This window comes from Mastigoproctus giganteus, chromosome 7, assembly GCF_048544385.1.
Source record: "Mastigoproctus giganteus isolate SK-2022 chromosome 7, ASM4854438v1, whole genome shotgun sequence".
Classification (NCBI taxonomy): Eukaryota; Metazoa; Arthropoda; class Arachnida; order Uropygi; family Thelyphonidae; genus Mastigoproctus; species Mastigoproctus giganteus.
Genome location: NC_143581.1, coordinates 67,354,778 through 67,370,258, shown reverse-complemented (window position 1 = coordinate 67,370,258; position 15,481 = coordinate 67,354,778). Strand labels below are relative to the sequence as shown.

General features: G+C 39.4%; 1 protein-coding gene across 1 annotated transcript in view; it reads left to right on the top strand.

Annotated features, from left to right (window-relative positions):
* The first annotated feature begins 451 nt into the window (after positions 1 to 451).
* LOC150082976 (uncharacterized) overlaps positions 452 to 15,481 on the top strand; it is a 63,262-nt gene continuing 48,232 nt past the window's right edge. Inside the window, exon 1 of the mRNA XM_090378340.1 lies at positions 452 to 896. Coding sequence (XP_090234466.1) covers positions 452 to 896 — 445 coding nt within the window. The remainder of the gene's footprint in view (positions 897 to 15,481) is intronic.

Below are 15,481 nucleotides of genomic sequence, written 5' to 3'. Positions count from 1 at the left end.
AATCGAGCGCGTTACGTGTGACATTCGAAATATTTGTAGTCTAACGTCCCAGATTAAGGCAAAACAGGCACGTGAACAATATGATCGATACCACGTGCAGTACCTGGCGCCCCCAATAGCAGTTTCCAGAGACTAACGAAGGAAAAAAAAAAAAAAAAAAAAAAAAGGCCAGCTGTAATACAGAGAACGGAGATTGCACGCGAGCCGCGCGCTGCTTGGAGAAGCCAGTGATCAACAGTCAACCTTCGAGGGAGGAACAAAATATCGCGCGCCACGAATTAAGTTTTCGCCCGCTGTGTGGAACTGACAGCTATCGATGAAGATCACGAGACGGGGGTCGTGCGGACGGTCGAAATGAAGTAACGTCGGCTGCTCGTAGCGCTCTCGGAACGTGGCGGGAAACGAACGCCATGGTGGCACGCTTACGTGACCCTCGATTTCTTATCGTCTCATGGAAGGTCACGGTCCGGCTCCTGGTCCGTCATCGCTAGGTCGTCCGACGATGCGAGCGTTCGCGGAAGACATGGAGGACACGACGAGACAGCACGATTCGTTCTGCAACTTCACTTGTGTGTGCATCGGAAACACGTTGGTGTTCACGGCAGCGGCCAGCGTGTGTCTTTCGCTCGCGCTGCTCACCGACTACTGGGAATACTTGACCTTTGACACGGAGCACGTGCAGGCGGTGGCTAACGTCAGCAACCATTCGGTGACCTGGATCGGTCAGCGGGTTGCCCGAGTTCAAGGGATGCGGACAGAGAACCCCGGCAACCACGGAGCTAACATGTTGTCACATTCCCGCACTGGTGACGAGAACGGAAGCTTTTCTCAGTCGGGAATCTTCTTCTTGGTGTCCCTTCATGGCGGAGTGAACTCCTTATGTACGTACATTTCAGGTAAGGAACAACAACAAAACCGAGATTTTTATATATGCAGTGCATTTATGATCGAACCTCGTTAAAAGCTCGATTTTATGTGACTTTTTTGCACGTGGACATCAGAAACGCTCGTTTTTTGGTACAAATTAAAATTAAATGCGTCAATTACTCGCGAGGAAGTGTTGAACACGAGATTCAACGTTTGGGATTCCTTGTACAAATGAGGAGGTTCCCACCGTTATTTTGCGACTGGTTGAATACAGACTAAAAGCCCTAACTTATTTTTCTCACATGTTACGTTCCTCATCAGTGCGATTTCCATCTTATTACGATGCAAATTTTACATAAATTACCCGAAGAGCACATTTTGGTTATGAGTCACTTGAACGGGCTGCACTGTGCAGTGACTTCAGCAATCAATTTGCCAGATTCCACTGTGGAGTTACACAATTACATCGATAGAAAGAAAACGCACTTAGCATCATGAAAGTGCGCCTATAGACGCACTGATGCCTTAAACGAAGACTCTGGAGGACTCGGTACAATCGGCGATTATGTGTGCAGCTCTGGTTTCGATGGGGGTGTTTGCTCGAGTCACTGTCGTACGTGGAGTTTAACTAACAATACCTCAGCCCAGGGCGAAAACGCTTTTCCTTAATCCTCCAGTCGTCGACCGATTCGAAATTTGATTTTATACATTAAAGTTTTCTTAAAGTACCTATGACATTAAGGTTTTAAACAGACTCTATAAAATGGTTAATAAATAGTCCTATATTGGAAACTATGCAAGAAGAAAAAAATGTTACAAGTCTCCAATTTTAACCATCTCTCTCTCTCTCTACCTTTATACACGACTCCAGGATTTCTGTTTCTCAACTGCATAACCTTGCATTCAGTAGCATTAAACTTTAGTTGCATTTTTCGGACCATATGTATAACTGATCCAAGTCCCTTTAGATCAGTTTCCACCCTTTCCACCTTCAAATCAGCAAACTTTGACAGCTCATGTTGGACACCCTTAGCAATATCATTTGTGACTGTTCCATATAATGTCCCACAAGAGGTCCGTGATTCTAAAGTTGTTGATCTTAAGATCAGCCCTCGTGGAAAAACGGGAAGAATTTTTCTGGGCCTTTTTTCACAAAAGTAGCTGAGTTAGTACCATGGTTTTTTATCCAGGAAACAGAAAATATACAATTTAAAGACATATTATTATGTAGCGCGCAATATGGCCTAAGTTGCTGATGAGCGTAAAACTCAACAACCAACTAACCATCTTAAGATTAATTGTGCTTATCAAAGACTGAAAGAAACAAGAAGGACAGAGAGTTACTCTTTTCTAAGTACATTTTATCTGGAACATGAAGTGAACGCGTTTACATTATCGCTTGAAGACGTACGGGGCCCCCTTGTTTCCACGTTGAGCGAAGGAGTCATCCATCACCGAATGGCACAGAGTGCAATCTACATGTAATTATAATTAATGGCTTGCAGTCACGAATATATCATTTTAATGAAAGGTGAGGGATTATTAGACACGTCAGATACATCTAATGATGGATAAAGGAAGTAAGGATGAAAAGAGCGAAAGACAGAGGAGAAAATAGACTTGAAATATGTATACAGAACAGTAAACAATGTATATAAGGCATCGAGAAAAATATTTTTCATTTTAAAAAATAGGGTGGTGGGATGAAAACTGGAAACTCCAGTTTTTCATCCCTCAATACGAAAAAGTCCTTTCCATCTGACTAGCGTAGAAGGTGACTACACGTTACACTGTTTTCAAACAAGATATTGCATTCATTTTCAAGGTATAACCGTTCATTTCTGGGGAAAAGGTTCCTTTGTAATACAAATTTCCACACGTAATTAAACTGAAGGCCAAAAAGGAGAAAACGTGCTGACAAAAACGCCAAGAAAGGGCGTCTACATCTAGTTATTAATCATAGAAAAACCTTACCAAGTTAATGCAATACATTTAACGTCATGTTTTCGTTGGAAACACCACACGAAACTCTCACTGTGCCATAATAAAGATTTTCACTTATCTAAACTGAACCACCCGCGTTAAGAAACCTTCCAGGCTGGTTTTAATATGGATGTAGTAGAGTTCCTGTGGAAAGGAAGCCGCTCACACGTTACTGGAACTTAAACAGAATTTATCATTCACACAAATTCTAGTTGGAGTTCAAAAGTAGAAGAAATCAGTTTCAGAATATCGTTATTGATGTTCTAGAATCCTGTGCAGTTTTTAGAATAAGGACCTGAGTAATTAAGGCGCAGTACATCGCGTTTGAAAATTCAGTGTATTCTTTGAGTAGTATGGCGCACTGTGGCCTCAGCTGCACATGCGTCATAAAGATACAAACCGAACCACCACCTGTTTCCCGTTTTAGGGATGAAAAACTTATTTTCCGACCTCATCCAGAAAAACTAAGAATATCATAAAAGTTCCTCTAGTCACGAACGGGACTTCTATGGGATTTCCTTGGAGACTTATAAAGAGAATAATTAGTACTTTCGGTTTAAGTGTGTAAAGGAATATAAAGGGGAAAAAAAATGGACGTCCTTAGAGTGCTTTAGAAAGTCCTTCTTTACTTGGTGTGATTTTTAGGAAGCACGAAAAATATCAGACGTGTCACCAAACTAATCGACTGTATAAAGTAAAAAAACTGCCCCAATTTCAACAAAATTTAAACATTTATTAATCATGGCTACCTTCAAAAACTCTAGGAATTCCACTTTGGTAACTCTTGCATACCAGCAACCGATTTCAGGCATACAAATCCAATTTACGCCTCCACTGTTCATGGAGCCTGGATATGAGTGAACTAATGGCTGTCGCACGATGCCAACTGCTATAATTAGAATCGCTCTTCGTAATCTATTAAACGTTCATTATGTAATTGCAATGGACAAGACATGCTCTGATAATTGGAGGCGGAAGGTGGTGTACGCCTATGCTTAATGACCTCAAGTGTTAGGATTTGTCATCTCTCTGAGAAAGAGAACAGCATCGTAGTTGTTAACAGAGGATTGTTGCAATGGCCAAGTACACGATGCTCTCAGAAGTGTTGGGACACCCTCCAACACCAGTGGAAAGGGATAAAGGGTCAAGGATGCACCATAAAGATCCATAACAGCCAGTATAGGTGTCCATAATAAGCTTAAGAATTTCAAGGGGGCTTATTAGAGAAATACACACTAAATTAATTTAATTTAACTGTAAACAAGTCATCTTACTTTACAAATTATCATACGTCTCCTTTGCTTACCAACCTTCATCTGGAACATCAAAACTTCCCTATGGGAATTTTGATGTTCCAGATGGGAAAAATACCATTTAATCTGTGAGCCCCTGGAAGCTTGCCGTGGAATCTGTACCAAATAAAATGATTCATTTATTTCAGCAAGAAGTAATCTAAGTAAAAAAAAAAGGGAACTGTTGCATCTCTAGAACTATCTCATCAGAATAATATAAACTTTAAAAAAAAAAAGTCTGGTCAGTTGCAAATACTTCAGATGGTTCGAGTCCAGACCACTATCCGGCTGTAGGCGCATTAAGAGTCCATTAGGCAACCCATTTTATTATTGACTTTTGCTATAATAAAAGAAGTTTGTTCTACACGCTATGTTCAAATTATTATTGTCCAATTGATTCGAACTCTCCTTTCTTCTGGGGGAAAGAAACAGATTGAGGTTAAGAGCGAAATTATGCTTGTTAAGATCCATTCGTTGACTACATGAACGTATTGGTTTCATCCAATAAATAAATTTATTAGATGAAGAAACAGAAAGAATAAGAAAACGTACAGTGGTTGAATCCCAGCACCATGACCTAAACTTCACAAATACTATCTAAGACCAAAAATCAGATTCAGACAACAAAATCCTTCTACTAGAATTTCTGCCCTTCCTTTAATCTCTATTATTATTTCGAAATATATGTCCGGTTTATCCTTTATTCTGTAGTGTCGTCTCCTTCTGTGAGTAATCAAAATGGTACCTGGTACAAAATACACCTCCTTTAAAGGTACTGTAGTTTGTCTCTCATTTGGAAGATCATCTTCCAATTGCATTGATGATTGGAGCTCTTCCTAAAGGTCTTTTCACGGACAGCTGTACTTCGCCATTCTCAAGGTGAAGTTCAGGAGCCCCCTCACATCGTATGAAGGTGGAGATGGATCCTGTCCTTCATCTGTGTAAGGTATATAAAGAGCAGGATCGCCCCCACTTACATCGCTTTGTTTTGCTGTGTAATAAATAATCCTACCTACGTTTCCACTCCTCCCCCAATGAGGAGGGATTTAAACTTGGCCGACACCCTCCAGTAACTAAGCAGCTGCTAACTGAAATTCAAATTACTGTCAAACTTTCTTGAAACGAGAAACCAAAGCTTGTTTTAACGAGGTCTTCTTTGCCTTGATGGAGGTTCTATTAAATATACAGGAGCATGTCAGTTAAAATACGATCCAGCTAAGCCATTAAGTCCTAACAAGCCTTAATTTATCATCTCGCCTATCCAGGTACTGTGATAAATGAGCGAGGCTAAAAATTGCCCGATCTCTCCGGGCATCTTGAGTTACGTCTACGAAGGTGATCCCCTTAAATGTTTTGAAACCGCAAATGGTTAAAACCAATTTGTTTTTTCAGATCTCCTAAAGAGATGAGGATATAAAGATTTTTTTCACTGAAGAAGAAACAGTTTATCTTGTACGCTTACAAAATAAGCTTTAACAAGAAAATTTTTCTTCTCCACAACTTATATATCTATGGATATATTTATTTGCAATGTCCTCGCTATAGCTGGTTGCACTGCATTGTAAATAAACAGCATGATGCATCTCCTCAACTCAAGTTCCAAAATGAGCGATCAATGCTGCTATGAAAAACTTTCTTTTCTACTCCAAAATCCTACTTAAAAATAATGGACTGTTTAAACACTTACTGGCTAAAAAATAAGAAACCTTTATTCAATATCTGGTTGGGTCCATCTTTTCCCCGAATTACAGCCAACTCGCGTCGTCGCATTGCTTCCACTAGGTGTCTGCGGAAGGTATAGATTTGGCCATTCTTCTATCATGCTCTTTGTATTGTGGTCTGGAGAAAAAACGTATAGCGGGTAACCGCAGTACCGGGAACTAAACTTCTCGATTACTACCAAAGACAAAGAATCTTAGATTCAGAAAATAAACATTCTTCTACTAGAATTTCTGCCCTTCGTTTAATTTGTATGCTTCTGTGAGTAATCAAAATGATACAAAAGGTACCAGAGTAGTTTGGCTTCGCAGTGAATTCTGGTAGAAAATACGCAGGAGTATTTTGTACCATGATTCTCTGCGAAGTTAAACTATCCTTTCCGGCATATTCTAGACATTCACAATTGGATTCCGATCTGGAGAGTGATGCGACCAGGGCTGATGTTGGGAATGTTCCTTGAACCATTCACCTGAAAGAGTCCATCACAGTCCAGTAAAAATAGAGTATTGCAGGTTGAAGTTGTTCTGGCACTACAAAAGGATATATACTGGAAGTAACATGGCCCTTCTAATGGTATGAGGGAACCCAGTCCGTACAGAACATACTCCCATACCATAGTGCAATCTTTAGCCAAACTCTTGATCATACCATGTGACAATTTACAGTTGCGTACTGTACGTTTAATTACCTTTTAACATATTGCAAAGGTTTCTAATTTTTTGTCCAGTGAGTGTATTAATTTACTATTGTACCTGCATTGGCAAACCCCTCAGATATTTAACCATCCAAGTGCAAATAATGTTTTATAATTCTATGTCTGAGGCCTTTCGGTAAAGTTCTTTTCATTAATTTACAAATACAAGAACTCTTTTTGATTACTTTTTCGTAGAATTTCCCATGAATGGTGGGTCATCCATGACAGAGCGTGACTTCTGACACTCACTAGATTATACGTCAGAGGTGAACAACCGAGGATAATAACTTTTGACTCGCAGAATCTTAAATTAATAATGAGTTGTCTTTTTATCGTGATCAACGAGGTCAGCAACCCTCTAAAATCTTCTCTGGTTCGTGGACTCGTGAAATGTATGTCTGTCACACCAACTAGAATTAGTCTCTGAAGCCATCTAGTGTCATCAAAAGGAGGTGACTCCAATACGCGTGTGACTTTTTAAGAAACTATAATTAACAGACTGTAGTTGATGCAGTGATTAATATTCATATATATGATTAGAAATGGCTAAAAATAATTAATTTTTATTACTAATTATCTAAAAATATCGCACAAACTGCCAAACGTATTAATAAATAAATAAACAATTTTTATCTTTGAAGTATTTCCACCAGGACTGACTCGCATAACTCTTACGTAATGCGAGCACCCTAAATATCTTCCCTTCCGAGGAATTTCTGCCAAACAGAGTCCACTGAAGTCCTTCGGTCTTCATTTCCCAAGGTGACTTTTACTTGAGTTAATTGCTTAGTCAGCGGCACCCAGTGAATTCGCGCCGCGAAAACCACCTCCGTTCTTAGGTTAGCGAGCGGAAGATGGATGACATCCGTGAGTGACATCTATTGACACCAATTGTTGCTGAGCATCCAGAGTGATGATCCCAACATCGCCGTGTCGTTATCTACCGGCTCTTTAGTAAAGCTGTTGATGTCATTAACTGGAAGCAAGGACGCCTCAAAAGTCGTCAACAACACGTGCGACGGGCCATTAGTATCCATCGAAGACAGACGCTCGTTGACTTGGTTCTCTTCTTGGCCTCCTTTTTCTTAATCACAAGGCTAAAACTAAACTCGGAATGAAAACCACGCGACAGTTTTATAGCGTAGAAGGAGCCACTGTGGTATCCTTTTGGCAATCGTAATTATCACCACGTTCTGATTTTCCTTTTGAAGTTCCCATGACAATATGATCACCAACTAATCATCAGCATCGATGAAAAATTGAGTCTATTCTTTGCTAGGAAACCACAAAGGTTACCCAATTGTGTTTGTATCAACCAACAGCAGGTGGCGTTAACTTTCAGATTGACGTATACATGCAAATAAAATCTAAGACACAATTTTCTAAATTGCTTCTTGCATTGCTGTGTTTTATAGTTCAAGCGTTTCCCTTAGCAACACGGCAAATGTCTCTCCATTCGGATAACGCTAATTTTCTTTCGTGCGTCATGACCAGCAAAACGATATAGTCTTCACTATATCGTGGTATTTGATTCCTCTGAATGTCTTCCTATGCAAATCTACAATGCTCTAACAATACCTTGTCCTCTACGAAGCTCTTTAGTCTGGGAAGTCTGGATTGGCATGAATTTTTTTTTTTGTTTTTTTCAACTCTTTAGAAAGTTCCTCGTGTGAGATACGATGTTCTCAATGCAGGTACAAAAGAAAATGCGCAATATTCGCTTCCAAATTCAATTTAAGAAAAGACTGTATAAAAGAAATGCAGATCTTAATTATTTAAGAACAAAACTAAAATATGATAAATCTTCCAACATTGGTATCTCTGCGCTCTTTTTAATGTCTGTTAAATATCTTACATTACGTTTGTCCTAAAGGAACATCAAAGCGCCAGGCTTTGAATAATGGATCAGTCTCTCCAAGTAATGCAACTTTGGCCTTCTTCCCAAAAAGCGAAAGAACCTTCAATGGAAAAATATTTTTTCTAATGACCATCCCTTTCAGCAAATTACTCGGACTTGATCACATTAGTTCGCCAAATAAAAAGATACATATCCACTACGGCATTCATCTAAACTTCGACCTACATTCGCATGATGCGCTCTCGGTGGTTTAATTTCTCCCATTTCGTTTCTTCAGGTGCGCTGCGGCTTTTAAGGTAACCACGTGACCAAACACGTAAGTTTTTTAATGGTTCTAATATTACGCGGGGCCGAATTAATGCGCTGCATTATCAAACGCCTGTATAGACTCCAACGAAAGTGAATATGTTGCAGCTAATTAATCGATACTTTTCCACCTTGCCAAAGCCAAGGACTAAATTAACTCCAAAATGGAAACAACGCCATTAGTTTTCCCTCATGAAAATAAGCAATGCGCAATTAATTAACCAAAACGGAGAGATTCCAAACAGAAAAGAAACAAAAAAGAGGTATTTGCCACACATTTCAGCTCTTATTCCACAACGAAATGCTCTTGTTACCACAGGGTTTTTCAAATACCGAAAGAAAGTCCACAAAGGTCCTTCCAAGTGTACTTGTCCTTCAAAGTCCACAAAAGACTTTCCAGTACTCTTGTTAGTGTTTTTCAACATGAAAATAAGCAACTTATCCTTCCTCATTCTGGACTGAGTTCCCAGAATGGTTATCAAACTATTTCCTCCTTCTCTTCTACGTACTCAGTCAAAGATGTTTGATTAATAGAGTTTTTTTCTCTCCATTAAGAAAAACATCCGAGTGGGCAATTAATTAATTTCCGGCAGTTTAATGTGTTTCCACAAGCCGTACCAGCAAGCAAATATTTGCTTTGTATGCATCCTTATTGATATCAAACAGAGACAAATGACCTCTTGTGGAATAACTATCAAACAGCACCAACACATGCACCATATATCAATGCACAGAAATAATTGGAAGTGCACATAAAACTGGGAAAAGTGGGACAAACTGCTGATTGTGGTATCGAGGTCGGGTGATGATCCGTATTTCATTCACAGCGTCTGCGAATCGATATTGCGAGAGACAGTAAAAAGACCAACCATATCTCCAGTTTGTTTCATAATCCACTAAGAGGGGAGATCATATTTTAATGTCCACTGGCTGTATATAAAAGTACAGAAGTAAAAAAATATATACAAAGCTGTTAACCTTTATGATTTTTCTGGTGTCCAGTGCATCTCTTGGCGTGTTTTCTGGCGCAAGGGCTACATAGGCCATAGGTGCATCTCTTAATTTTTCTTTTTAAGAGTGACCCTAAACATGAAGTGTATTGGAACCTATCAATATTCCGCATGGGTTAAGAAGCCGGAAGATACTTGTTGAAATTACTTATTGTTCCAGAGAAAAGAAGTAGAAGGGATAGATGAGAAAGAGGAAAAGTTGGTTCTGTGAGTTTGAAGTCGGACAATGAAAAGATGTTGAATAGTTGGGGCAGGTGTTCAGACTGGTTTGGAACAGAGGTGGAATAACAGATGCTAATTCGGAAGGACAGTGTCTATGGAAATATCTATTGAAAAAACAAAGCAGAAATTGAATGTCTTTGAGATAGAGTGGAGAGAATTTTTAAGAGATATGTCATTAATTAACCTCACTGCCATATTTTGGATATGGTCTAGGAGCTTGAAAGAGGTTTTGGGGTTACGCCCCAGACGTGGGGACAATAATCTATGGTAGGGCGTAGTTGAGATTGTGCAGATTCGGTTGCTGTTAAAAGAGATCTATTTGTGATGTGCTTATACTAAGGGAGATTGTAAGTTAGGATGATTCTCAATAAAGTTGTATTCTTGTCTATAAATCAGTGTTATCGGGGAACATTTTGCGAGACACAGAACTGAGTTTTAGAGGATCGTTAAGTTTTCTTCGTCCCAGTGGATCTTGATATCGACATTTTTAAGGAATTGGCAGTGGATATTCAAGAAGGAGAAGTTGTTGGTGGAGCGTGAAGTTTCTGCAACTGGAAGGTTGGTATCATCAGCAAAACTATGGATAGTATTTCCAGTCAGTGGAAGGAGATAAAGAGTGGATGAAAGAAAAGAAATTAAGAGGAATTCCAGAATTAGTTAAAGTTAGAAGGCAGAGCGCCATTTACCATCCACTGTATTCGATAAACGAGACAATCTGTAATATAAAATTCTAAAAAATAGAATCTATTCTTCAGTCGTTTATGCGCTGAAATTTTATTTCTTCTTTCTAAACATTTATATAAATTTACAACTAATATAAAATAGATTTAATGTAAAGCCAAAAAGAATATTTTATTTATTAAAAGGAGAATTTATTATATTAAATGATAAAGGGTGAAAATAAATTTATACTTCTGACATTTTTTCTGTTATATTAAATCGATCTTTTGTTAAATAAAAAACGAATTTAATTTCGTCAAAATCAAACACGGTAATTGTTTTATTTTCACATTAAATTTTAAACGAGGAAAATTAACTAATAATGGATTTTACGTTTCCATTTAATAAGAAATATTTTATTCTTAATGATTAATAAAAATGGTTTTAAAAAATCTTTGCCTTATAAATTTTTATAAATGTCAAATTATTTTCACAGCGACACTCAAGAGAATAATTTCGACATTGTTTATTTGGATTTCAGCAAAGCTTTTAACTCAGTCCCACATGAGCGGTTGCTTTATAAGCTGAAACATGTTGGAATCATTGGGAAAATCCTTAGATGGACAGCTGGATGGCTTGAGGACAGGAGGCAGAGGGTTGTGATAAATGGTTATTCCTCAGATTGGGTTGATGTAAGAAGTGGGGTTCCCCAAGGATCAGTATTAGAACCACTGTTGTTTTTTGATTTTCATAAATGGCATCGATGAAGAGATAGAGGGCGTGATATCTAAATTTGCAAAGATATAAAGATTGGTAGAATAATTAATGACCACCGCCAAGCAGAGTGACTTCAGGAATGGCCAGAAAAATGTAAACTATGTTTTAATCCACCAGAGTTTAAGGTAAGGTATTGATTGCACGTGAGCAACAGTAACCCTAAAATAACTTATACACTTGGGGGAGTTGAACTAAAGCCGGTAGTGGAGGAAAGGGACTTCAGAGTTACGATACGATCAAATATGAAGTTCTCTGAGCATTGTAAACAGGTTGCAAGGAAGGCCCATGGTATCCTATCGATTTGCTAGTAAAGATAAGGACGTCATAATCCCATTATATAAGGCTTATGTTAGATCACACTTGGAATACTGTGTTCAAGTATGGAGACCGCACCTAAAGAAAGACATCGAGCTTCTTGAAAGGGTGCAAAGATGGGTAACTCGCTTGGTGAGATCGACAAAAGGGCGTCCATATGAGGCAAGACTTCGAAAATGTGGGTTGCAGAGCATGGAAACTAGGCACCTTAGAGGAGATTTGATTGAGGTGTTTAAGGCTCGGAGAGGCATCAGTAAAATGAACGAGGACGAAATTTTCACGGTTATAAATGATTCTAAAACTAGGGACCATAATTTCAATTTACGGGAGGAAATGTTTAGACTGGATTCAAGGAAGTTTTATTTTAGCCAGCGAGTTATAAATTACTGGAATAAGTTACCTACATGGGTGGTAAAGGCTGATAGTCTGGGGAAATTTAAAGCTCAGCTGGGTAATTATTTAAAGGAGGAGGAAAATGTATAGGTTGTCCATTTCCTTTTCTCTTATTAATATTTTTTTTCTTATTATTATTATTTTATTTTATTATTTTTTTGACTGCTGCAGCACAAGCCAAAGGTTTCCTTGCGCCATGTGGCCATTGTTAATATTAATAGGCGACAAAAACCTACAACAAATGAAAGTAAGAAAAAGATGAAACTGAATTCAACACATCTCATCCATATTAAATTGTAAAGTTTGTAATGAAGCATATGAGAAAGAATATAAATTCAGATGGACATAGAAGAGTCGTTTGTGTGAATGTAGGAGTGAAGTGCAGACAATTTATTTGAAGAGATACACTGTGCTCCCACTTTATTAGGTACACCCCTGCTGTTTCACACAAATGGTTTGTCTCACAACGTTGCAAGTCACATGACCACAGTTGTGGATTAAATGCAGCAGAACAACCTTTCTAGTATCATTTAAGCGTAAAATCCGTAGCAGGAATGGGGAAAAGGAGTGATCTAACGGACTTCGAACGTGGCATGGTAGAAGGTGCAAGACGTGCTGGACAAAGCATCTCTGAAACGGCAGTTTTCTTGAACTTTTCACGCACCAAAGTTTCAAGGGTGTATCGAGAATGGTGCAACGAACAGAAAACATCCTCTCAACGGGACTCCTGTGGAAGAAAATCGCTTGTTGATGAGAGAGGTCAGAGGAGGATGGCTAGAATTGTGCAAGCAGACAGACGGGCCACAATGTCGCACATCACGTCAGAATACAACCTTGGTGCGCAGAACAAAATATCGCAACGGACCACTAGTCGCACTTTGTCGCGAATGGGCTACAATAGCCGATGGCGTACCTTTTTTATCAATGAAGAACAAGAGAGTACACCTCCTGTTTGCACAGCAACACCAGCACTGGACTATCCAAGATTGGAAAACAGTTGCTTGGTCTGATGAGTCGAAGTTCCTGGTGCATCATGTTGATGAAAGGCTCAGAATTTGGCGAAAACAACATGATCTTTCTTGTTATTTGATTTTTAGGAACATTAGCAACTAAGGCCATATTGCTCCGTGAATATGCGGTGGTCATTCCCTGACCTTTCCGCATCCTCCGTATTTGGTGGTGACGGGCTCGAACCCCGGTCTAATCAAGAAACGTGTTACGCACTGCTGCTCCTTCCCACCTGGCTACGGAGGCGCCAAAACAACATGAATCCATGGACCCGTCATGTCTGACGACTACTGTGCGAGGTGGTGGAGGCAGTGTTATGGTGTGGGAAATGTTTTTTTGGCACACGTTGGATCCATTGATACCCATAAATTCACGTCTGAATGCCACATCGTACCTAAACATCGTTGCTGACTAAGTGCATCCGTTCATGTTGACAGTTTATCCTCAGTCAGATAGTTACTTCCAGAAGGATAATGCGCCGGTGCACAAAGTCCGAATCACTATGGAATGGTTCCATGAACGTGACAATGACTTTTCTTTGCTGCGGTTGCCCGCTTAGTCCCTGGATCTTAATCCTATTGATCACCTTTGGGATGAGCTGGAAAGGGCTGTTCGCTGCAGGCCTACCCCTCCGTCGAATCTCACATAACAGCGTGACACACTCATATCTGCATGGTACTCCATTTCTGCACAACATTTTCAGTATCTTGTTCAATCCATGCCTAGACGAATTGAGGCTGTTTTGAAGGCTAAAGGAGGCTCAACACGCTACTAGGTAGGTGTAGCTAATAAAGTGGCAGCACAGTGTATATAGAAAGCCAGATTTACATGGAACAGTTTTATTGAAATATAAGGGGCAGATATAAAACGGGTGGTCTCAACCATTGCTAAACCACATTCAAGCCTGTTCTCAGCTCTAACTTTACCCTCGGAGATAGCACAGTAGGTAAAATCGCTGTCCTCCCCACATCGGGTGAAGATCTGAGTTCAACTTCGTCAATAACGTGAGGAAATTTTTATGGGCCTTTTTCTCAACTTGGCTGGGTTGTTGGTCTCAGGCGATAATAGCATGGGATTTTCGTCCAGGAAGTCGACTACAGAATGCACGCAATTTACAGATATATTATATACGGCGCAATGTGGTGTAAGTCGCTGATGCGCCTGTACAAACACGCAACTCCAATCTTCGATATATTTCTATTATATTTCCCTTGTGCTGAAAATAAATGCTGCCGTTGTTATCGAGTTTTAGAAGCATTAGCGACTAAGGCCATATTGCTCCGTGTATATTGTCTATAAATTGCGTATGTTCTGTATTCGATTTTATGTTTTGCTTGATGGAAAACCAGACTTTCCGGGAGGGAAAACTACACTACCCTCTCCTGAGACCGACTAACACTGCCACGTCGTGAAAAAGGCCCATAAAAAATTCCTCTCGTCATCGACGGGAGTTGAACGCGGGTCTTTTCCACCCATTGGGAGGGGGGAGGGGAAGGACGACGATTCTACCAAACGTGCTACTCACAAGGGCGAAAATACAGGCACTTCTGTATTTGTGTTTATCCAAACCTAATCGTATAAACATTTGGAAAACTGTGGGGGAAGGGGGAGATTGCCTGGAAGTGGAAGACACCTGCTCAACACACCTCCCCTGCGGTCATAAATAAATTTAAGAACATTAAAGCTCCAGAGGTTACATACCTTCAACAGACATTTTTCTCTTGACATGCTCAACTCGCTGGACATCGACCCGGATCCATGGTGATTGACAAGTCTTATCGTGATTACATTTTGGAGTCTATTTTTAATTGAAATGGGTGACTGTGTCAATTTAGGTCCTAGCCTTATTATTATTTTATATTTGTTATTTGATTGACTTGTTTATTTTATTATCACTATCTATTTGATTAAATTAATTTAATTGGCATACATCTGACTATAATGTTGGATGGTGGTGTTTGTGGTTTACACCTTTATACAGTATTTCTGTGTTGTTCATTTGTATACACGATGTATTGTAAAAAATTCTTCTGTGTATCTGATTCAAGTTAATAAACAATGTTATTATTATTATTATTATATTCTCTTTACTAAGAACTAGACCGAAGATATCTGACTTACCCTTGTGATTTCTCTGAAGCGTTGAGATAAATAGCGGTCATCTACTTAAATAAAAAAATACTTCCGTTGACTGTACTGCATGTTCACGATTTCCAACCCATGAAGAGTAAATTAAACTTGCCCATAACGATGCACTCGCTCTTCTTTGCCCCCTCAAATTGCCTAAACAGATTTCTATCGTACTCTTCGGAATCGTTTGGTCTGTAACGCACCCTTTATCATCTTTCCTTTACCACAGATCCTCTCGCACCACAGG